Source organism: Apis cerana, linkage group LG2, assembly GCF_029169275.1.
Source record: "Apis cerana isolate GH-2021 linkage group LG2, AcerK_1.0, whole genome shotgun sequence".
Lineage (NCBI taxonomy): Eukaryota > Metazoa > Arthropoda > Insecta > Hymenoptera > Apidae > Apis > Apis cerana.
Window position 1 is genome coordinate 13949209 of NC_083853.1, and position 23372 is coordinate 13972580.

General features: G+C 49.0%; 2 protein-coding genes across 7 annotated transcripts in view; one reads left to right on the forward strand and one right to left on the reverse strand.

The window, feature by feature from the left end:
- Positions 1–23372, reverse strand: part of LOC108002751 (mitochondrial amidoxime-reducing component 1) — a 61077-nt gene that overhangs the window by 35063 nt on the left and 2642 nt on the right. The window lies entirely within an intron of this gene.
- LOC108002747 (proton channel OtopLc) lies at positions 742–22703 on the forward strand. 5 transcript variants are annotated; one of them, XM_062071432.1, is made up of 10 exons: positions 742–1314; positions 4744–4979; positions 5276–5418; positions 15367–15697; positions 16076–16184; positions 16260–16420; positions 16490–16646; positions 16744–17234; positions 17327–17654; positions 17733–22703. In XM_062071432.1, the coding sequence occupies exons 1-10, from the start codon at positions 1176–1178 to the stop codon at positions 18425–18427; spliced, it is 2790 nt and encodes a 929-aa protein (XP_061927416.1). In that variant the 5' UTR covers positions 742–1175; the 3' UTR covers positions 18428–22703. The 5 variants fall into 5 exon arrangements, with proteins under 5 accessions (XP_061927416.1, XP_061927417.1, XP_061927419.1 ...); XM_062071433.1 differs by lacking the exon at positions 742–1314 and adding an exon at positions 3498–4338; XM_062071435.1 differs by lacking the exons at positions 742–1314; positions 4744–4979; positions 5276–5418 and adding exons at positions 8884–9505; positions 10777–11006.

Below are 23372 nucleotides of genomic sequence, written 5' to 3' on the forward strand. Positions count from 1 at the left end.
TTCCGCCGATCGACAATAGGATAATTGGCGACGTTTCTAGAATTCCAGCGGGAGCACAATAACGGTCTCGCAATGGCTGCCTCGCAATCGAGAATCTATTAGCCGACCGAACTCGATCGATATCTCGGCTCTCTTTCTCTCTCTCTCTTTCTCAGCCTCCAACAAACAGATCCCCAAGAAGAAGGGAAGAGTTCAGCGTCCGTTACGGCATCCGAAGAAAAGGGGCTTTCGTTCTCCGCATCTTAAACGCGATTTAAACTCGCGTGGCCCGCGAGAAATCCTCGAAAATATCGCGCCAGGTGACCTATAGTGAACGTGCGTGCGTTTGTGTCTAAGGGGTTGGGTGAAAAACGCGGGCGGAATCGGATATTCGGGAGGAAGGAGGAGGATGGCGACGATTTAAGGCGACGAGCGAATCGCGTGAAGGAAAAAAGGAGAAAGAGAGAGGGGGTGTAAATTGAGTCTCCTCCGCCTATCCTCCGGTGTGTTCGATTAGCGGTGGATGGACGGGGAGGGGGAGGTGAAGGAGGACGAGAGAGCGTCGAGTGACGAGAGGAGATTTGTAAGAGGCGATCGGTGAATCGCGCGGAATGGTGGAATGGCCGGCGAGCGTTGGTTATCGGCGTCGACGCCGTGGTCGGGTTCACGAGCGAGCAAGCGTGGTTCGAAGGCAGGTACGAAGGAAGGGGGAAAGAAGGTAGCGTGGGAAGAGGGCAGGTAGGGGTACGTGGCAAAAGGCAGAAATAATTTCACATTTGCCGAGCTGGCTCGCACGTGTCACACGCCTCAGGCCCGTACACGTGCGCACACGTGTCCCGTTCCGCTCACGGGACACGCGAGATAGATAGTAGACGGACGGAGAACAACCGCGCTCACGAAACGGGAACGTACGTGGAGGAGAAAGAGGAAAGGAGAGGAAAGGAAAGGAAAGAAAGAAAGAAAAGAAAGGGACGAGGATAGTGCGCGGCGAAAATAGAAAGGGGGTGGAAAGTATATGTACATACATATATACGTATATGTGGGAAGGAGGAGTGATAGCCGACCCCCGAGGATCGTGGGATTAAAGCTTGTGACGGCGACGAACCGCGGATTTCTAAATATATAATAGCCGGCGATGTGCAAGAATAGGAGGGAAGAAGCAGCACGACTCGCGATCGCGTCTCCCGAGAGAACGAATGGAACGTGAGCTCGCAGTGGGCACCGCGACGCCGCGGCGTCATCCGGACGCGCGTTCCGATAGGTCAGTTATCGCGGAACAAACTAGCTGCCGGCGGGTCCGCGTTAGAATCCTGTATCAGCCTTTCTCGCACACAGGTAACCAACCATTTTTCCCATTTTACTTTGCTTCTCGCTTCTTCTGTACTTTCTTTCCACTTTCCGTTTTCTTCACATATGTAAATATACGTGTGCATCTTCTCTGTGAAAATTCAACGTGATTCCTGCGTTCACCCTGCGTTCGATGTTTCCCAACCGATTATACGATACCTTTATATCCTCCCCGTTCCCTGCACTTGTTGAATTCCCCGTTTTATCTACGACTACTACACGTACACCGCGCGACGTGCACCGGTTTGTCGTACTCTCGCGCCACCCCTTTCGCCCTTCCTCCTCCCTCCTTGCCTCCCTCCCTCTCCCCCGTGAATCGATCCTTCCAACGGATTTCGTCCACTCGCGAATCCTCCTCGCCCCCTCCTCCGACTCTTCGCCGATAATTTCTTAATTAATTAACGTTCAATTGTACGTGGGCGCGAGGAAAAGAAGAGGAACAGGAAATAAAACACGACAGGATGAAGTGTCTCTCGCCTCTGACTCGAGATCTTGCGCTCCCTCTTCCTCCTCTTAGACGAATTTCCTCTTTCTTTCTTCCTTTTTGTCGTATTTACGTTGCGGTCGGTCGTTGCCACCCCATTTTTTCTTCTCGCTTCCTCCTCCTCCTCCTCCACGAGATACACTCGGAATATCGTGACTCGAGGTAGGTCAGCAACTACGTCCCTCCACCACCGCCACCCTCCATCGCAGCACGCTCTTCCGTCCCGTTTCATTCACCCCATTTCTCTCTTTCTCTCGTCGCAATTTCGTCACCGGCCCACAATACTCGCTCCATCCCCCGGCTAGAGTTTCTATTCTCTGTTACGATCCGAGTTACGGCCGTTACAGATTCCGAGAGCGTGTAAACTGGACGTTTACGGGGGAGGTCGAAAATAATCGTGACGCGGTGTTTCTGGGAAGGGGCGAATAATTTGCCGCGGCGGGAACGAGCGGATGCGGGAATCGTGTCGCGAAAATAGTTTAGTATGCGTGGAACGAGTGCGAAGGCACGCTCGCGGCTGTAATTTATTCCGAGTTCGCGACAGCGGGCAAACATTCGCACGTGGCCGTTGTCAATGAACCGACCGACGAGCCCCGCGATCGTTCCTTTCGATCGCTTCGCCTAATTCCTTCGCCCCGTTCGTGCCACGGCTCGCAAATGAAACCGTGGCGATTGGTAACGCGGCGTGCGTAACTTTCGACTAAAAATAAGAGAATGGCGTCACGTTCCGTTTGAAGCGCTCTCTTCAGAAGGGAAGAGGGAAAGAACGGGAAGAAATTACGTTACGTCAAACGAAAAGTCGAACAGTTGAGTTTCGAACTTTTTCTTCTTTTTCTTCTTTTTTTTTTCCATTATTATCGTTATTAACGTCGGATAGCTCTCCGAGCAATAATTGCAAGAGACCGCTTTATTCAACGAGCTTATTTGTTATTCGTGTCGGTGTCATCGATACCCTACCCGATATAAATAACAGCTTCCGTTAACTAGTCGCGCAACAACGTTCGATAATCGATAATTTATCCCTTTGAAGAGGAACGACGACGGTGTAAATATAGGAGAAGCAGAGAATTCGTAGGCGAGATCGCTTTCAACTGTTTAATTTCGCTCCCTCCCCCTCCTCTTTTTCTTTTTGCTTGCGAGAGGAGAAAAGGAGAATTCCAAATTTAGATCTGGAGTAAGAATGGAAGAACGATTCTACAAGTGACCCACTTTAATACCATCGACACGAGAACGATACGCGTAAGTTGAAAAATCTGGTTCGGATCGAATGGGCTGGCGAATCTATCTACGAAACGCAAAACAAACCCGCTCTTACATAAACTCGCCACTCCAGCTAATTATCCGCGCTGCGTCCAATGACCCATTTAACGCCGCGTTCGAGAATCGATAGCTTTTCACCGGAGGGAAAACCGTGCCATTTCCACCGGAGAACCGATAATTCGAACGGCGAGCAAATATTAAAAATTCATCGGCCGACCGATATCCACTCTCTTCTGTTTGTTCCACGCTAATTCGGTCTCAACCTAATAATGATAATAATGGGCGAAATAAATATTTACCGATCTTAAAAAAAAATCTAAGAAATCGTTAAATTAATTTCCTTTGATCCAAGATACTCGAGATCCAAATTTTCTTTTTTCTTTTTCTCCCGTCGTTAATTATAACTTTTGTCCAAGTTATTTTGAGGCCTAGTTTGAAAAGAAGAAGAAGAAGAAGAAAAAAATAACCAAAAGTTATTTACAACAAGTTTGCCAACCGACGAGGATCGAACGGACAAAGTATTAATAGAATGGAAGAAAGTAAACTTTTGCGACCGACTGTAGCCTCTAGCACCGCGTATACTTACACAGAAACTTGAAACTAGTTCTAGCTGGAAATTTGCAAAAAAAAGAAAGAAACGAAAAAAGGATAGAAACGACGGCAATCACCGTAACGCGATTGACGCAAAGTCCCGCACGACGATGAGGACGCGACAAAAAAAAGAAAGAAAAAGAACTCGAGCAGGTTCTCGCTCGCGTTCTCGCTCGACGGTTCTCATTCGCTTTCCCGTCTCGTGCTCGTCTCGAGTTCCTCGAAGCGGGGCCGCGCGGAAAAGATGAACGCACGTGACCAACGGCTCGCCTCGATCACCAGTGCCATGTTTGGCGATCCTCTGCCACGGGGAGAGAGAGAGAGAGAGAGAGGGAGCGATCGAGCGAACTCGGCTTCCCCTTGAGAACCAGTGTCGATCGGATCGCGGCGACCGATCGATTTCGTTCTTCGTCCGGAAAAACCTTCCCCCGAATTTTCTCCTTTTCGGTTAGCACGCGATGGATACGGCAACCGAGCCGAGTAAGTTCAAGGCTAACGTCACGGCGGCCCGAGATTAGGCGACCGGCCTATCTCTCTTTCTCTCTCTCTTTCTCTCGCGCAGCTCTCCTCACCTTCTATCGATCGCCTGCTCGAGGAGGTCGTCGACGAGGACATGTGCTCGATATTCGCCTTGGGACGACTAATTGTCGAGGGGGCGGAGAGAAGAGGGAGAAAAGGTAGATACGCGTCGAGGAGACGGATTCTTTTCTAGAATTAAGCGCCACTGTGTATCCCGCGTAAATAGGTGAACGCGCTCGAGAGTGGAATTCGATCCCGGATCCGTCGAGATCCTCGCTACGATTCGATCGTGCCGAATGTTAGCGAGAGGAAATATTTCGATGTTCGAGAGCTCTGGTCGAGTGGAAACATCGGAGGAGTTCTCGAAACGAGGACGAGCGACCGATAACCTAATGGTTTCGATAAATTATTCACGAGACGTGTAATTAAAGATATATCGGTTACGAAAGAAAGACGCGACGCGTGGCTCGACTATCGACGAGGACGTTGACAAACCGAGAGACACGGCGAGAGAGAGAGAGGGAGAGAGACCGTCTCGTTTAATCGCACCGATACGTTTGCAGATCGACCGAGGAACAACTCTGAACAAGAGATGCAGCGGTGTCCGTATCTCCACGAGATGAAGGAGCGCCTGCTCTCCCAGCCGACACCGACAGACAGCCTGGACATGGAACGACTCGACGGCACTCCCGTCAAGGAGCCCAACCTGCACACCGATTATCCTGCCCATACCAACCCTGGGGTGATACCGGATCCCCCGGAAATGCCGCCCGACTCGCTCATCGGCACGGTCGTCAAGGTACTTGCACCACCTTCTTACTTTCGCTTTTCTATCATTCTCTTCCCCTCCTGTTTCATCGATTCATTCGACCAATGTCCAAGTTACAATAAGATTTTAAATAGGAAGGTATTTACTTCAAATAGGAGAATAATTTTTTCTTGGAAAAGCAGCGCCAATGTAACGTCTCGATCCCGTGATAATATTGAAATCCTTGACAAAGGGATCGCATTACGGAAAATAATATGGAATACATGTAGGAAAGATGAGGCAACAGATCTGAAGTGATCTCGAGCGTCGGCATTCGTTGTTTCCAGCTGAATTCGGATGGCTACGGTTCGCATACGTCGCCGGCGCACGCGAGGCAGCCTTTAGTGCCTCAAAACGCCAACAACCCACCCCTCTGCCTCACCCCTACGCACTCCGGCCCAGCGACTGGCACGCTGCCAAAGAACGCAAAGTGAGTACATATTCTTACGAGTGCGAGTTCTTAAGATCCTCGAGGTGACGAAAGATGACGCGACGCGATTTCGCGATTCGCTTTTCTCTGCATCTCCTCTAATTGCGTTTGCACGCCCGCAACACGAGTTGTCGCAAACGCGTTGTCCGCTCGCCTCCTCTCCTCTTTGTCTCCTTCGCGTCGATAAAAATAGGCTATTACGGAAACGCGCGTTGGCGGAAAAATTAAATATCGAATAGGTTTCCCGCCAAGGTTGAATATAATTTCCACGCGACTCGAATGATAATGGAAGCGATCACGTGGATACCGAAAATCCTGTCTGCTACCCTCTCCGCTCGGACCGAAATAACACGGGTTTTCGGTTTTACGATCTCGTCGCGTAACAGACATCGACGGAGCATGGGTACGTTTGCTGGCAATCGTTTATTTTTGGAAGGATCGTGTTCACGTTTTGCGCGGAGGGAAACAGTGCACCGAAAACCCGTTTCAAACAAACGAGTTCCAACGATAATGTTTGGTTAGAATTTCGAAAGGGGAATTTTAGCTGGATTTTTTAATTAGTCAGCGAATAAGGAATCGATCTTCGAATCGATTACCTTCGATTCGCTCTCCACTAAACTAAACTAAACATTAAACAGTCGAAAACCTGTTCCGAATAAACGACGATAGAATTTCGAAAGAGGAATCGTCGAATTTTAGCTCGAATTTTTGATTAATCAGCGAATAAAGAGTCGAATCGATTATCTTCGGCTTCGATTCGCTCTCGACTAAACTAAACACCCGAAAACCTGTTCCGAGTAAACGAATTCCAACGATAGAATTTATTAGCCAGCGAATAAAGAATCTTCGGCTTCGATTCGCTCTCGAGTGATTAACGAGCGAAAGGTACATCGAAGAACGCGCACAGAGGAGGGCAAAGTTTCGTTGTCTCGCTCGTGTCGTTACACGAGGGAACGTATACTCCACATTCCCTCGTTAATATGCGCGGTTAAAGAGGAACGCCATTTTGAATCAGCCCTCCGGCGATGCGGGGTGCATCCGTAGAAGGTAAGCCGCGTCGACGACCTCGAGGCCGATCCAAAAAAGAAAACCAAGCTCGAAGAAAATCTCTTTGATAAATCGTTGATATTCGCGTTTAAATTCGTCGAGCAACGCAAGTATCGGGATAACGTCGTTTTCGACGAACAGAATATTCTGGAAAACTAGGTTGAACGTTGTGGAGAAAAAGGTGGGAAATGTTGGGGAAGAATCGAGAAGAAAGGAATCGCGTATTTAGCGATCTCCTCTCCGACCGCTCTCATCCAGGCTTTAGTTCTAGAGGCGCGGAATCGTGGCAGCACCGCCACCGAGACTCGAAATCAATACTCGGTGTGCGTGAGTCTGGCCTGTCGCAATCCTTGCAACGCGATATTACAACACGCAGAAAAAAATGGCAGGGGGACACCGGTATTGCGCCGTATCTGTGACCCGATTCGAATCATCGCTGGGAACGAGATCGGCAACCGTGCACCGCCGATCTTCTGCGGTCTTCCACCCTTAACCGAAACTCTCTCTCCTCTTTCTCCTTTATCGCGTGACGCGATGCATCACGTTAATTCTCACGCGACCATTTCTACGGATTACCGCAATAACGGAGCTTGATCGCGCGCTCGAGATTCTTCTCTCGTGGTACGAGCGCATGGATTACGAGCACGGGCGAAAAACTTGTCCTACTTGAGCAGCGGGAAAAGGGAAAAACTAGGAAAACTGCGATCGAGCTTGGCGTGGATTCGATGGACGGCTGCCAAGTATTTCGACGATCGAGCGCGGCCACCGGTCACCGACCTTCGCGATTGGAAAAACAACCCTGCGCGCGCGAATACCTTCTTTCCCCGGCCACGTTTCAATCCCAATGAAGTTGTTACTTGGAGGCAGGATCAGGTACTTCGAGTTTGTAATTTTTCCCCTTCGAACGGGACGGAATCGATGACGGATGATCGGGGAGGGGCGAAAGATAATCCCGGATCTCGCAATCGTGGAATCGAGGAATCGGATCGGTAAACGAAAAGGGTGGAAAAGGTAGGATGGAGAATTTTGTGGTAGGGTAAGGTTACTGACCTCGGTGCTAGCGTTATCGAGCGGGTCAGTGGGTCGCAGAACCACAGAGCATATCACTCCCCACCCCTCCTGGACGTTCCACCCATCCAAGTCTCCTACCTCTCGCCGTTCCGGATCCTACTCCCGTGGGAACGCAGCCGAATGTGCGCGCACGAGTCTCTTCCAACTTTCGGGGAAAACCACTCTCTCTCTCTCTCTCTCTCTCCCTGTTTCGAATTAAAAACTTATCGGCAGAGACAGAGAGGCGATCTTGCGGTCGCGTGGAAGGGGAAAGTGACGGTGAAAGATCGCGCTCTTCTCTCGAGATGAAACGGTGCGATACGACGTTCGTTTAATCGACGAGGATTCTTCAAATAAAATTCGTATAAATTGCGAAAGCGAGGGGAGAGTTGGAAGGTTCAAATTTTCGGAGGGATTGATCGCGAAAACGAGGCGGGTTTCGCGACAGCGCACGCGTTCTCCATACCGAGATTCGCGTAGACAAAAGAGAAGCGGCAACCCCCGCTGACGACGACGCAGGACGAGTTACCGCGGCGAAGGGTGCTTCTCGCCGATTCTCGCCAACTGTGGATTGCGATTGTGCTCGAACGTTGAATGTGAGAGAGAGTACAAAGGCGGCTCGTAAATGCATCGATGCCGCGTCTTCGGCATCCGCTATGTCCGGGAGGCTGAGAATAGATCTGAAAGGATATTTAAATAACCCAAGATCGTGGGGATAAAAATGGAAAAAGAGGACGTTGCCTGAATGTTTATTCACGGTTTATCGTTGGCGGAGCTGACTCTGAATGAACGCTCGCGCAAGAAAACTGGAAGGGAGAGTGAAGGGAGTCGAAAGGTTGCGAGGAGGCTGCGAATTGAAAAATCCTGTGTTTTTTCTTTTTCTCTCGAGTTGAAACTCGGCTCGAAAAAGCGATGCCCGGTCGATGCAGAGGCTCGCTACTCCGAAAACCCAGTGACCGCGATCACTGGGTCGGAGGAACGGCGGAGAGAGAGAGAGTCGAGGCGAGAATTGGTGGAAAAGTTGAAAAGGAAAACGCGGGAGGGGAGGTCGCTCGTATTTCCCTTCGAATCGAGATACGCGGACGACGAAGCGATACTCGATCGTAGCGATTACCAGGTGGAGTGGAAAATGGAAGGAAAGCGGAACAGAGAGAGAGAGAGAGAGAATGGTGCGAAAGGAGGACACGGAGGAAGAGATTGGCGACGCGACGCGAGATCGGAAGGGAAGAAAGGGAGTCGGTGCAAAGGGAAGAGGAATCATGGTGGAGGAGATTCTCGTTGGATCTCGGCGTGGTAGGAGAGGAGGGAAGGAGACGGAAGGAGCGAAAGGGGTGAAAAAGACGGGGGAGACGCAGCGTGGGGAAAGATCGGGGAAAGGAGATGAAAGATGTCGGGGAGAAAAAGAGGGTTTGGACGCGAGAGAGCGATACAGAGTGAAAGCCGCGGATCCCAGTGCGCTTGTGCAAGAAGCTGCCGCTGCCCGGGAAGAGACCTCCCGGCCAGCCTCAGTCTCCGGGATGCTGGGGGCGGCGATCGTGATTCTACCCCCATTTCATCGTGCTCCGATAACATAGTCCATCTCGCTCGGCTGCTGTCCGTCCGTCCATCTCTCCCGTTCCTCTCGGATTAACCCTCGACGCTTCTGTTTACGTCCGCTATATCGTAAGCTACAGCTCCCTCTCTTTCTCTCTTTCTCTCTTTCTCCCCCTATCCGCCGTCTCTGCCTCTTCCCGATCCTCCGCCGCCTCTCTCTCTCTCCCTCCCTCCCTCTTTCCCTCCCTCTCTCTCTCTCTCTCCGTGTCCCCCGTCCTTCGTGTCTATCCGCCTAGTCCTCTCGATCCCCTCTCCCGTTGGAGCGCCATCAACTTCCTCTTTCTCTCGCCGACCTTCCATCCTCCATCCCTTCTCCGTGTCTCCGCTTCACACCCTTTTCCGCCGAAGCTTGGGTGCAGTCACCGCGAGAACCTTCAGCCAACCACCTCTCCAGCAGGTGAGCTTTCTTGGCCGTGGCCGCTCGGTGACTGGACAGTTGGTTGGTTTCGTTGGTCGCCGCGTCGTCTGCGTTCGTCGAGGTGTGTGCACCGCACTCGGTTGGTAATCGTAGCCGCGCGTCGCCCGTCGCCTGTCGGCCATCGGCCGTCGCCCGTCGTCGTCGTGCTCGTCATCGGTCAGTCATCCGGACCGAGAGTGCTCGGATCCTCCTCCACCGGCTGCTCGTGTGCACGGCATTTTCCATTAGCTCGTTCGACCAAGTGCGCGGGATCAGAGAGAGGGAAAACCTTTGGAGTGGTCCTTCCTTCCTTCCTTCCTTCCTTCCTTCCTTCCTTCCTTCCTTCCTTCCTTCCTTCCTTCTTTCTCCTCTCTTCTCTTTGTTCCCCCGCGTTCGATCGTGCCTACGACCCCTCCCCTCTCAATTTTTCTAGCCCCAAAATCTAGCGCGACCCCTTCTTCGTCTCCTCCGTCGACGTAGGTCGATAACTTTGTTCGTGGAACGAGGAGATCCACCGTCCTCTCGATATCCGGAAGAACGATCCGTTCCGTAGAGGTCGCATTGCGGTTCAGAATTCAACTCGGGAAATGCCGTGGTTAAAATTAGTTGGAGCCGATCGTCCTTGAGAGGGACGCGAGGCAAGGCGCGGGAGGTAGCGCGTTTCAAGAGCGATCTTTGCCGAGCTAGGAGTCGAAGGGACGAAGCGCGCAGGCGTGATCCGCGGAATCGAATGAACGGACGGCAACAATTTGGGGAGAGAAAGAGATAGATAGATAGATAGACGGATGGATAGATATATAGATAGAGAGAGAGAGTTTTGACTCGCGTCTGCTGCCCTCATTTTCGGAAATGGTGCCTCCGAGCCTTGCATCCGAGTCGACTCTGTGGCGCGGCGCGCCCCGATCACCCTCCGATCGACCAACCCGATTCGATTCCTCCCTTAGCTCTTCTGCCGCGTTCGGGACAGGGCGCGAGTTGTGTGCAATTTCGAAAACGATAAATCTCGGGACGGAATCGATCGCTCGGCCGCGCGCAATCTCGCGGGATCGTTACCACTCGGGATATCGCTGCGCGGTGCTCGTGTCGAGACGTTCGCCAAAATGGCGGGTGCGGCGGCGTGATCGGTCTCCCGGCGGTGTGGGAATAAAATTGGCGCGGTGTTGGATCTCCGGTTAGGGGGAAAAAAAGAGAGGGAGAGAGAAAGAAAAAAAAAACAAAAACGGTGGTACTTTTCCCGGTGAGATCCAGTCGTGTGTTTTGCCGATCGTTAGGGTCCATTTCGGGAGGAGAAGTGATCCGCGATGGTGGGTGGTGGTGATTGCAAGGTCGCCACCGTGGAGGTGGAAGCAGCCGCTGCGGACAACACGGCGACGCTCCCCGTGACCAGACCCCTGAATCCGCAAAACAACTCGTCGCCAAACGCGCAGGACAACGCCGAGAAGAACAACGCGGCGAACAAAGAGATGGAGCTGAAGAACGTGCGCTCGACCCCAGCGAAAAAGTAAGATCCCGGCTGTAGACGTAGAGAAAAATCATCCACAACCGAGGGGGGAGGGGGGGATGGAGAGGGGAGGAGGAAACGAGTCCGTGTTTCTTTCCTCGCTTTTTTCCCTTCTTCTTTTTTTACTCTTCTTCCCATCTCCTCGTTATTACACGTATTACCCGTAGTAACCGCAACCGCTCGTTCGCAGTCCTTTTGCAACGCTTTTGTTTCTTCTTCCTTTTTTTCCTTTTTTGTTCTTCTTCTTCTTCTTCTTCTTTTTCTCCCCGTTCAATCGGAGGAGATTCGCTTCGCCACAGGGATAATAATCCGTCGTCCGTTTTAACGAGGGATTTATATCCGAACGTTACGTTTTCCTCCGCGCTGCAATTACACCGAGTTGAAACGAGACTAGGTCAAGCGTCCACTTGAAAAGAACTACCGTAATCTACGCGCTAACGAATGGTAATTATTTAGGAGCACCGTTTTCAACTTCCCTGAAAACTCCGACTCTTCGACTTTTCCTCGCGTTCTACGTTTGTTTTACTTACCACTGTAAAAAAAAGAGAGAAAGAGAGAAAGGAGAGAATGGGGAAATTGGGAAGATAAATACGAGGCGTAACTGGGTCGACGTTATTAAAAATTCCACCAACTCGTCCGCGGGTTTTTCCCGATACTCGGCTATTCGCGGTCGACGCGCGGCAAAATATTCCTCCGGTTCCGGTCAGCTATCATCCATCCCGTAGGAATTTCGATATCGAATACTGGGTCGAGCGTGGGGTGCGTCTTTCTCCGCGGGCAAAAGCAACGTCCGGAAACGTTTCGCGTGCATCGAATCCTCCTCCTCCTCCTCCGTTTATCGGATTCCTGCCGAGCGCGTAACGATTTTCAATCGCTCCTTTCTCTCCTCCTCCGCCGGATTCGTCCCACGGTGCGACGCCCACGATTTCAGCGGACGGCCGCAACGAGAGAAGAATAGCCTCCAACGATCTTTGCGCGTTGATCAATTTCCGAATATCCGCTGTGTATTTTAGTCGGATACGTCCAACTTTTAGAAAGGCATGCATCGATGCTCCCCGATCCGTGGGTCGTGGCAACTTTAAAAGAGGAGATCACAAAGGATTTTCCGGCTGGTCGATGCCGTTATTTTTAGTTGACGATTTCTACCGCTTGGAAATTTTCGTCGATCGCTCCAACGATTCGAGAAACGCAGGGATAATTTCTTGTTCGACGAAACGGTGGAAAAAATTATTTCAATATCCTCGGTATATACGTACGTATGATCGCGCGTGAAATCACCTTCTCCTCGGCCGTGCCATTCATTATGGAGCCTCTCTCTCTCTCTCTCTCTCTCTCCCTCTCTGCTCGTTCGACTCGAAATGGCGGCAAGAGATGGAAGCTTTCGTCTGCGTGTCTATTTACGACGCACTTCGTTAGCTGTCGCGGTGGCTGCCTACGAAGCGTCTTGCGCGTGCATTATACGCGGCACCGAGTTATGCACTCACGCACGTACACCACCTACTACCCCCCATGCTGGAGCGAGCAACTAACCGACCGAGGTTGCTTGCGGCCAACGAACGAATGGAAATCATTCTCGGGAAAAGAATCGAGGAAGTGGAGCGCGAACGTATTTCGAGAAGGGACGGTTTATCTGGTGCGATATATCGAGCCTGGGGATGCGAGACAGGCCGTGCGTTAACCCTGGACGACACCTTTTTTTTTCTTCCCTTCTCTTTTCTCTTTTCTCTGTTTTCCTTTTGGGAAATGGACGTCGAGCTAAAAAAGGGAATCCTCGCGGGAACCGTGAAAAGAGAGAATCGAGGAGAGGGCAACAATGGGCGAACGTAACGAGATACGAGCCGAGAGAAGAGCATAAAGCGCGCGCGATAACTCGAGTCCAATCGATAAATTAATTTTCCTCCCTCGCATCTCGAGAGAAAGACAAAAGTGCGGAGAGGGAGCATCGATCGATAATGGCGCCAACTAGTTTCGAGCAGCGATTTATAATTTATTAATATCGATCGAGCGGTGGTGAAGTGTACGACGTATGTACGCACGGAACACCGTTGCAAAGCAATACCTTCTCGAGTTACCACTAGTCGCAATTGAATTAACACGGGCTGAAAACGAAGCTTGGCCGGTCTAGACGCTGAGACGAGGGACAGTATTACTCCGTGAACGTGACTGCGCATACCGCCGTGCCGGCGGAAAAAGAGAAAGAAGCGAGCCGAACAACGATCACCGAAAATAACAGGTTGAACGCAGTCCTCGTGGATCGACGACAGTGCTAAAATTGTCCGCGGTTAAAATAGAGAGGATATCAGGGGCTAAGTGAAAAATCCACGCGTTGGAGGGAATTGCAATGGAAAAAAACCGACCGGGTTCTAACGATCGGGTTTGACCCGAAAAAAAGAAGAGACGCGAAGACGTTTCCTGCGTGAATATTAAACGGGGGAGGGGGAGAACGGAGAGAAAGAATACGGGCGTGATTGAAGGCGAAGGAGGGGAGAAGAGAAATTCGTGGAGAGGACAGGGATGAGCGAGGGTGAGTCGAGAGGGTGAGGCACAGAGAGAAAGACCAGCGGTTGAAAGTAGGTACTTCGAAATATCGACCGTGTGCCACAGCCTCGGAGTTCGCCTCGGAGCATGTGTACGTGCCGTATACGTTTCCCGTTACCACTTCTCGCCGCTTTTCTTCTTCCCGAGTGATGAAAAAGACCGCACCGTGGACCTCCTCCTCCTCCTCTTCTTCTTCTTCGCCTCTTCCTCTTCCTTTGCCTCTTATCACCGCGAAAACTTTGAAAAACTTTCATCTCTCGAGGCCCTCGCCCCATTGCCACCGTCCCCCTTTGCCTTGGCATCCTCTCCCCAGTGTCAAGAGATGATTTTCCGGGGGGAAAGTTGGAGTGAAAGTTTTTCGCGAGGGAATTAAAACATAGGGATCGAACGGAAGCATATATTTATTCAACGGGATGTTTTTATTTTTTCTTTCTTCTTTCTTCCCTTCCATTTGCTTAGAGAAATCGAGCGTAAAATGTTCAAACGCGTATTAATAATTCCTCTTTTCCTCTTCTTCTTATATCGAATAACGCTAACAGTGACTTGTGAAGCTGATCGAAAAAAAAAAAGATGACGTGGGTAGAACAATCGAGAAAATATCAACGGGTTACGCTGGAAGGAAAGAGGAGAGACAGAAAGGCGGAATGCGGAATCTGGTATCGCTATCGTCTCGCTAAATATCACGATCCTTTATCCCACGATAATCATCGAAGGGCAAAAAGACAAAAAGGGAAAAAAAATGCCTGACACGAGTGTACAGGCTCGTGCGGAACACAATAAAGTCTGCGCCCCAACCCCTGAAATGCCAGCGTGACAAAGGGTGGTTAAGCCCTCCTTGACGAAGATGCACCATGCCGAGCCCCTGATATTCCCGTGCAGACGTCGCGACGCTGTGCAATCGCGCCGATTTTCAAACGTCATCCTTCTCCCCTCCCCCCTCTTCCTTCGTTACGCGCTTCCTTTCGTTCGTACATCCCGATCCTCCACCTCTCTCCTCTCCATCCGCGAGGAGGTCGAAGGAAGAAACACGGCTCGCGCGATTGATCTCTAACGAGACCCTCTCCCTCCCCCTTCGCGTACGCAAATTATCGATCTCGCGACCCAACCTTTTTAACGGGAGAGAAAAGAACGGCCGTGGCGGCCGAACTCTCGCCAGAAGCGCGAGAGTTTCGAGGCGCGGAAGAGGCACGAGTTCCCCGCTTCTTTTCGAATCGAGGATGATCGAACCCTAGTGGAGGGCGGAGCCTGGTCGAAAATTAAAAGAAAAATTAAAAATTAAGACGGAGGGACGGAGCATAGTTAACGATCGAGGAAAGTTGTGACGGAAATCGACGGATCGGACGCGTTGGAGGCATAGCCACAAAGCGAATCGACGGCGGCAAGATCGAGGACCGGCCTTAAATAAACGATGCGCGCGTGTAAACGCAGTTGAACGTTGACTTCGTTGATATGTCGTGGCGATGAGCGTTAACGTGGTATAACGTGTTCTGTGGGAAGCTAGAGAGAGAGAAAGAGAGAGAGAGAGAGAAAGAGGGCGATGGAAGTGGAGATCGTGGCTTGTGCGGAGAGCAACAATGTGAACAGATCGGGGGGTGGTGTCCCGACCCACGAAAGCAGAGTACAAATAGTACGAAAAACACGGTGAGACTGGGGAGGAGCGGCGGTGTTTTTTTTTCTTTTCTTTTCTCTTTTTTTTTTTTTTTTTGATGCGACGTTAAAGTTAAAGAGATGCAACGATCGCGCGTGGATCGTGACGACCCTTTCGCGACGCGTCTATACGACACGCACGAGTCCCTCCTCTTTCTTTTCTTTCTTCTTGCAGGACGTCGCTGTTCATTATCATGAGTTTCATCTACGCGAAACTGCTGGTGGTTGTGTGCATCGCTTACGTGATAAGCGAGGTGGTCACGCACAAGCTGCCCCTCTACTACTACGAGGGATTCTTCACGTACCTATACGGTGTCAGCATCTTATTCCTGCTGTACGTGTTCTGCTTCCTGCTCCAAGAAAGCGCTTGCTGCTCGAGGGGCAGCGACACGCCACCCCCGCCTCCGAGGCCGCCCAAACCACCCAAGGAGCCCAAGGAAAAGAACAAGAAGAAGGATAAGAAGGACAAGGAGCAGAAGTCGTCGAAAAACAAGAAGGAATATCAGGTCAGGATCTTTCTTCATCTCCGTGGCGTTTTGATGAAATAAGTATATATATATATATACACGTTTCGTGGTTGCCGAGAAAGGCACGCTGTGCATTTCGATGAAACCGAAGTTGTCGAGCCGACAATTTTAAAAGGCATTGACGTAAGTGGGTTATCTGTCGTCTATCGACTATCCGCTAGAATGCGCGTGTTACATCTCCTCTCTCCTCCTTCTCATTCATTATCACGTGAATCCACTTCTGAAACTGAAACTCGGCAATTTTGTCCTCGTTGAAATTTACTGCTCTTTTCGGGGTCGAGGCGACGAAATTAAAATTAGCTCGAGGCGAATAGTAAACGAGTCGGTCGGTTATTAAATTATCAACGATGATTTCAGGACGCAGCTGATGTCGAGGCCGGGGTGGCCACTCGGGCGCTGAGGAAGCGGAAAACTTCGCAGAACGACCAGAGCCATGGAAGTTTCTTCCTGAGAATCGGAGCCATTGGTGAGGGAATCGAATTTCAAATCGAATTAAATTATTTTAAAAGAAGAAGAAAAAGAACGAATCCTTCCTTCGCAGCTTTCGGCCTGGGTACAATGGTCTACAACGGTTTGGAATTCGGCACCTTCTTCGAGGTGCCACCCACGTCGCCGTGCTACCAGATCCTCCAAGGCGTGAATCCGGTTCTCCAAATGATTTTCACCTTCATGCAGATGTACTTCATCTTCATGAACTCGAGGGTAGGTAGAAGAACGATTCTTCCCCGATTGTCATCTCGAACACTGGCACTGATCGTCCGCCCTTCTTAGCTCAACATTCATCGCTTCAAAGTGATCGCCCGTTTCGGTCTGATGCACGTGGTGGCCACCAATCTCTGCGTCTGGATCCGTACCCTGGTGTTGGAAAGCATCAAGGAGATCACGAAGCATCACCAGAAAATGGGCCAATTCGAGGCGGGCATTCTTGGTAAATCGATCGCGCGATAGATATCACGATAATCGTTTCGCCAAAAAAAAGAGAAACAGGATCTCGCTAATCTCGATAAAAAATGAAAAACGTTTAGAGAGTATCAAACAGCACTCGATGAGGAACGCCGGTGCCATACTGGGAACCGCGCCCAGAGACGTGGCGCTTTTGCGCGAGGCCCCGTTAACGGCGACGAGGTCGTCGACGGTTCCAACGTCGGTCGCGAGCACCATAGCCGCATCGTTCGGTCGAATGATGAAAACTACGGCGAGGGCGATCGCCAGGGCCGTCACGACGCCGACCTCCACCACCACCACAGGCTGGAACCCGCCGACCTCGATGACCACTTCCACCTCGACCCCTCAGCCCAGTTTGACCACTGCCAGCACTTTGACCACTTTTCTGACCGCCCTCACGCCGAGAACCACCACCGAGGAGAGGACCACCCCGACCACTCCCGCTACGACCACCACCTCCACCACCACCGCCGCCGCCACCACCACCACCACCACCACCAACATACCTTCCACCACCTTGTCGTACTTCGTCCAACTGTTCGACGCGCCTCAGGCGGACAACAGGGAAGAGGTAAAAACGCCATCTTCCCCATCTTTTTTTCGAGTATATGCGATACGGATAGATCGATTGGAATAACGTTGACTTTTTCCTCGACCAATCAGATACATCAGATCTTCGACCTGAACAATCAAACGAACAGCAGCGAATACTGGAGCCCGAACTTCGGCGCTTACGCGGAAGCGTTAACGGACGAGGAGATCGCGTCGAATTCGTGCGGGCGGGTGAATATCATGGGGACGATCGTACAGGACGCGGAGCCGTATCTGTTCCCGTTCATAATCGAGTACAGCTTGATCGGGGCGGCGGTGATCTACGTGATGTGGAAACACATCGGGCGACACCCTCGTTGGCCGCACCAGGTGGAGGCCGACCTCGAGCGGCGCCTCGAGGCCATGCTGTCTCGAAGAGCGGTCGCGCTGGCTCATGCGGGTAATTATGCGATTATCCTTGCCTCCGAACTCGATTCTGAAAACTAAAAACACTGCATCTCCCGACCGGACAAAATAGGTCACACAAGGGTGGACTGCGTAGGAGCGAGCAAAGGGCTGTTCTTCGGCCTGTTGCTGCTGGTCGGCTCGCTGATCTGCCTGATCCTGTTCTTCGTGCTGATCCACCACCCGGACTTCGGCCTGGTCGCCATTTACCTCGCGGACGTTTCGCACTGCGTCCTGATGGTCCTCTCGATCGTGGCCATTATCGTGGGATTCATACGGGTGCAGAGCTTGAAGTTCAAGGCCGAGGAGCAGAGCGACCTCAACGACATCCTGCTCCGCGTGTCGGGCTTCGGCCTCTTCGTCTACGCCGTGTTCAGCGTGATCGCCGGCTCGTTGGCCGCGTTCACCCACGAGCCTAACCTCCTCGTCATGCTGACCGGCCTCCTCTCGGTGGCGCAGGTCATCCTCCAGATGCTGTTCATAGCGGACGTGTCCCGCAGAAGGGTCCACTTGCCGGAGCACGACCGCAGCAAGCCCGGCAGGCAGGTGGTCACCTTCTTGCTCATCTGCAACCTGACCATGTGGGTGATCTACACGTTCGAGTCGCAGAAAGTGATGGCGAACCCGGTCCAGCTCGACTTCTACGGCTTCCTCGCGTGGGCCATCGTGCAGAGGGTCACGCTTCCGCTCTGCATCTTTCACAGGTTCCACAGCGCGGTCACGTTCGCGGAGATATGGAAGACGAGCTACAAGGCGCGCCTCGATTAGGCGAGGGGATCGTTCGTTGGATCGTACGGAGCCCGGAGCGATCGTCGTTCGCGGATCGAGAATCGAGAGAGGGAGCGAGAGTGGGACTCGGAGGGGTGACGATGGGCAGGGGTGACCGATCGATGGTCGAGCAATCATTCGACATATCTTGGAGAAACGCATTGGGGGGGCAGGTTGCGGTCTCTCTCGAAATCTCAAAAGCGGAATGATCGGGGAGGTGCACAGGAGCGCGACGACGAACACGCTTGCTTCATCACGGATTGAGAAAAGTCGGGAGGGTGGGTGAGGAAGGCGCCAGGTGTGTGTCGATAGTCGAGGCTTCGCGCGGAAACCGCAAAGTCGCTGCGAGAGGATCGCGAAGCGTCGTTTTATTTTTTTACGCGCGTTTGCATGCATTCGTTAGCCTCGGTTCTCTTTGCTTGAAACAGCTTGATCGGTTGCTTCCTTGATCGGTAACGTCGGACGGGAGAGCACGGATCAGGAGGAAACAGGTCGGTCGATCGATCGAAGAAGAGGAAGAAATGAAATTTCGGCTAGGAAACCGGATAACTTTGAACGGATCGTGTTATTCGTTAAGAAGCACAAAAAAAAATAATAAGGAAAGCAAGATCTAAAAGAACACACACACACACGCGCACACGCATACATAGACGCAGTGTGCAACGCCACAATCACGAAATAGGGCCCATTTCCTTTCACCGTGTTTCACACCTTTTACGATCTCTATTATATACTGCCGTCAAATTTTCTACTTTTATATATTATATATGTATCTTCGCCCCCCCCCCCCATCGTGCATCGAGAACGCTTGAGAGTTCGATTTTCACTCTTCGTTAACCCTCGATCGTTTTTCGAAAGATTCGCGAGATTTGGAGTTTGGACTCGAACGAGTCGATATCGGAGAAGAAAGGATTTTTTCGAAACGTGCAACATCGTGGCGATCAGCGATATAGAGAGTGGAATACATGCGAAGAGTGGAATCATCTTCTTGAAGCGATCACCTCATATTAGCGATCAAGTACATTCTTCGTTAGCATGGCCCGAGATAGTTTTAGGTAAATAGCCGCCGTGTGATCTCTTTCTCGCGAGAAAAACAAGGATGGAGAGATGAACAATCGAAGAGAGAGAGAGAGGAGACTCGATGCAGGAACAGGGTAATTTCGTTGCGCCGCAAGTCGAGCGAATTGACACGACGCTTTCTTGGTATATCGCGGATGGATATTCGCATTCTTTTGTTGTTCGAGCCAAGATTGGACGAAGCTTGTCCGCTTTGTCGACCGATTTGACGAAAGAAAATCAAAGAGGGAGAAGAAGACGCGCCAAAAAAGAAGAAGAAGAGGGAAAGGATTCCGACGTTCTTTCTCGTTGCGTGCTGCAAAGTACAAAATTGTTTCTAACTTTTAGAATCTTTTATCGACACGACCCTTTCGACGATCATGCTCCAAAAGAGCGTGTATACCGACGAATATCGAGGTGTGATTCGAGTCGGAAACGAACGAAAGTGAGAGAGGGAAGAGAAGGAAAGGATGAGAAAAGCGACGACGATGCGCGCGGGGGAAAAAGAATCTTGTATAAAGGGTAAAGGTATTTTTTTCTTTTTTTTAAAACAAACTCGAAACATACTCGAGACATACTCGAAGATGTTCGAATCACGGTAGGGAGGGGACAATGACGAACCACGAATGTAGATTTTATCGCGAGAATAAGAGATTAAAAAAAAGAATTAACGAAATATCATAGACGAAGTTTTAAGATGGACGTGTAAAGGAAGATTATATGACGAGAAGATAAAAAAAAAAAAAGAAAAAAAAATTATAGTCGATACACACTGGTAGTGAATCTTACACATACGCGTACACACACACAGTCACCATTCACGGAAGTTTATTAATAATTACCATGGTCGATTAGCTTTTAATGCCATCTCTCGGGAGAGATCGAACGAGATAAGTGGAACTTTCACATTTATATTCGCTATGAATATCGTAGATCGTTCAAAAACACACACATACCACGGGGAGAACACACGCGCGTTTAAATAGTCGTTATACATTGAAAAAAAAAAATCCCTCCACGGATCCCGTGAAACTCGGAAAAGAAAAAGAATCCAACCCTATTTATTTCCTAACAGGAAAAAAAAAAAAATTAACCTGATCGAAGTATGTACCTAGCTCTATTCGAGTCTAAATATTTTAATTCTTAGACGTATGTATGTAGGTGAAAGAGAATTAAATGAGAGGAAACGGGGTGTGGAAAGGAGAGGGACGAAGTTGTGACACTGATTATACATAATTGTAATCCGAGACGACATTATTATTTAAAAAGTAACACGATATAAATATGAAAAAAAAAAATTTAAAAATATATTATATATATATATATATATAGATAGATAGATATATATATATAAATATAAATACATTTATGGAGATCTTTTATCGACTTCGATGTGCGCGACTGCGAATGGAGTGATGCGAATATGTAAATAACGATGCACAGTAAGGTATTGTTCAGCAGAGTGTCTGTGAAACGAAGAGCAATTATGTTTTGCGAGTTCTGTTCTCGAGGCATGTTTTCGACGGAAAGAGGGTGCGTTTATTTCCCTTAATTATTGTGATCGAGCCCTCATCAAACCTCTTCTTGAAAGTTCAAAGAAAAAAAAAAAACAAAACCTCATCGATATTATTCTTCTCGTCGACGAATCTTTGTCAAAACGAATGGTCCGCACCCTCTTACCCCTCGATTCCCTCGTCACAAACCGCGAAAAAAATTCATATTTGCCCATTGATTTCATTAAGAATCAAAAAGAAAAAAAAAAAAGAAAAAAAGGAAAAAAAGGGAAAAAAAAAAGAAAAAGAAGAAAAAAAGAAAGGAAAAAAAGCAAGCGTTCGTTTGATCTTTCCTCCGCTCGAATCCCGAAATCTTTTCACCAACGCTCTGCGCGAGAATCACAGCGTGTATCGAAAGATCGAGAGAAAGAAGGGGGATGCGAGTCCACAGGAACGACAATATAACAAGTATTCGCTAGAACGTTTACACAAAGGGGAAAAAAAAAAAATCATAGTTAACAAGGCACTGCCACACACAGGACCAACAAAAATGTCGGGAAAATGATGATGGAGAAGAATGTGGGTGGGAGGGGAGAGAGGAGAGCGAGAAGGCAGGAGAGGAAAACGCGAAGAGAAGGACGAAGCATGGAACGCGAATAGATGGAACCAAAAAAGAAAATAATTATAATAATAATTATAATAATAATTATAATAATAATAATTATAATAATAATAATAACGAAACGGGGATTTTCGAGCAGAAATGGAGAACAAGCGAAGATATAATATAAATAACATATACGAAGCCAATACCCTTCCAACGTTTATCGAGAATGCGTGTATCGGAGCGAGTGAGGTAATACGTATGCGCGAGTGATCGAGAGCAACGGTGCACGTGCGACACGTTTTTATTCGGCAAACAACGTCTTTGTATACTCTGCCCGTGTTCTAGAGAAGGACAGGAGGATCATGGTTCTTGTGTATGTACATCAGTATCTCGATAGTAGCCGTAAGCCTAATCAATGAGTCGCGGATTCGCCGAGAAAAATCGATTCAACTTCGATCGAGAGACACCGGAATCCTCGATTCGGGGGCCAGGATCGGGAGAATCGCATGGAATTCGTTGAGAGGATAATCAGAGCGAAGAATTCACGCTTCCGTTTAATTATTTCGAGTAAGGAGGACGGAGGGGAACAAAGGAAGAAAGGGAAAAAGAGAGAGAAAGGAAAGAAAGAAAACCGCGAGGGGCTCGATGCAAAGGCAAATCCGCGACACCTCGTCATTTAACATTACGTAGTGAGTTTTCGATGTCTTCGAGCATAATTACAGTTTGTACACATACACAATACGCGCGCACAACCGACATACTCATCACTCTATCAGATAGATACGATAATAGGGAGGGAGGTGGCAAATGGAAGATTTCACGCGGACAATGGGATTAGAAGTAATGTTTCAACACGCAAGACACAAAGGATAAAGAAAAAAAAAAAAAAATACTTCTACAAATTACATGTTGTCGTGTATGCAGTTTCTTGAAGTCGAGTAGCGACGAATACCACCGTAAACATTCGTAAAAATTCGCTCATTCATCAATTCCCATTTTGATTGTATAACGTTGACACGCCGTTTCTCATTGTAATCCGTTGAGGCGGCACGATCATCGTGTCGCCGTCATTTGTAACAATATACGATTATATTGGTTAATAAAAGTTATCTAGATGTAACATTGCTCTCGAGTTTTAAGTATGTCTCTGATGAATAATTAATCTATTTTCTTATTTAATTGCGCGTGCATCCCACTATGCATTGTCCTACGATAATAATCCCATAATAATGTCGAACGATGAGAGCATACGCGTAATATGGCACTTGCAGTCCGGTCTAACAATAAGTGAATAACATAATATGATACCAATCCAGTTTAACAATAAGTGAAACGAATAATCAAAAGAAATCGTGCAAGATTTAAACTGAACTGCAAATGTGCGTAGTTCTTAGCTTGGTATTGTTTTTCACAAAGTATTATTAACGAGATACTTTTAATGTTATCTAAATTATTTTGATAAGATGAATTTTTAAGAAAAAAATTTCAAAGAAAGGATTTTGAGAAACGATACCAATTATCAGATCTAACCAAACGCGTCGAGACCTGCCTATGGAAAATACGATGAAAAGTACAAGGAAGTGAGGACAAAAAATTAATTTAAAAAGTAAAGTGATAAGGTTAAAACGTAAGAAAAAAATAAAATATGAATTTAAAAATGAAAAAAAGAGAAATCATAAATCAAAAATTTAATATAATTAATTAACAAAAATTAATAATACCCAGTAAAGTTATTTGAATTTTAAAAATTAGAAATATTAAAAAAGAAATGTAAGATAAATATTAAATA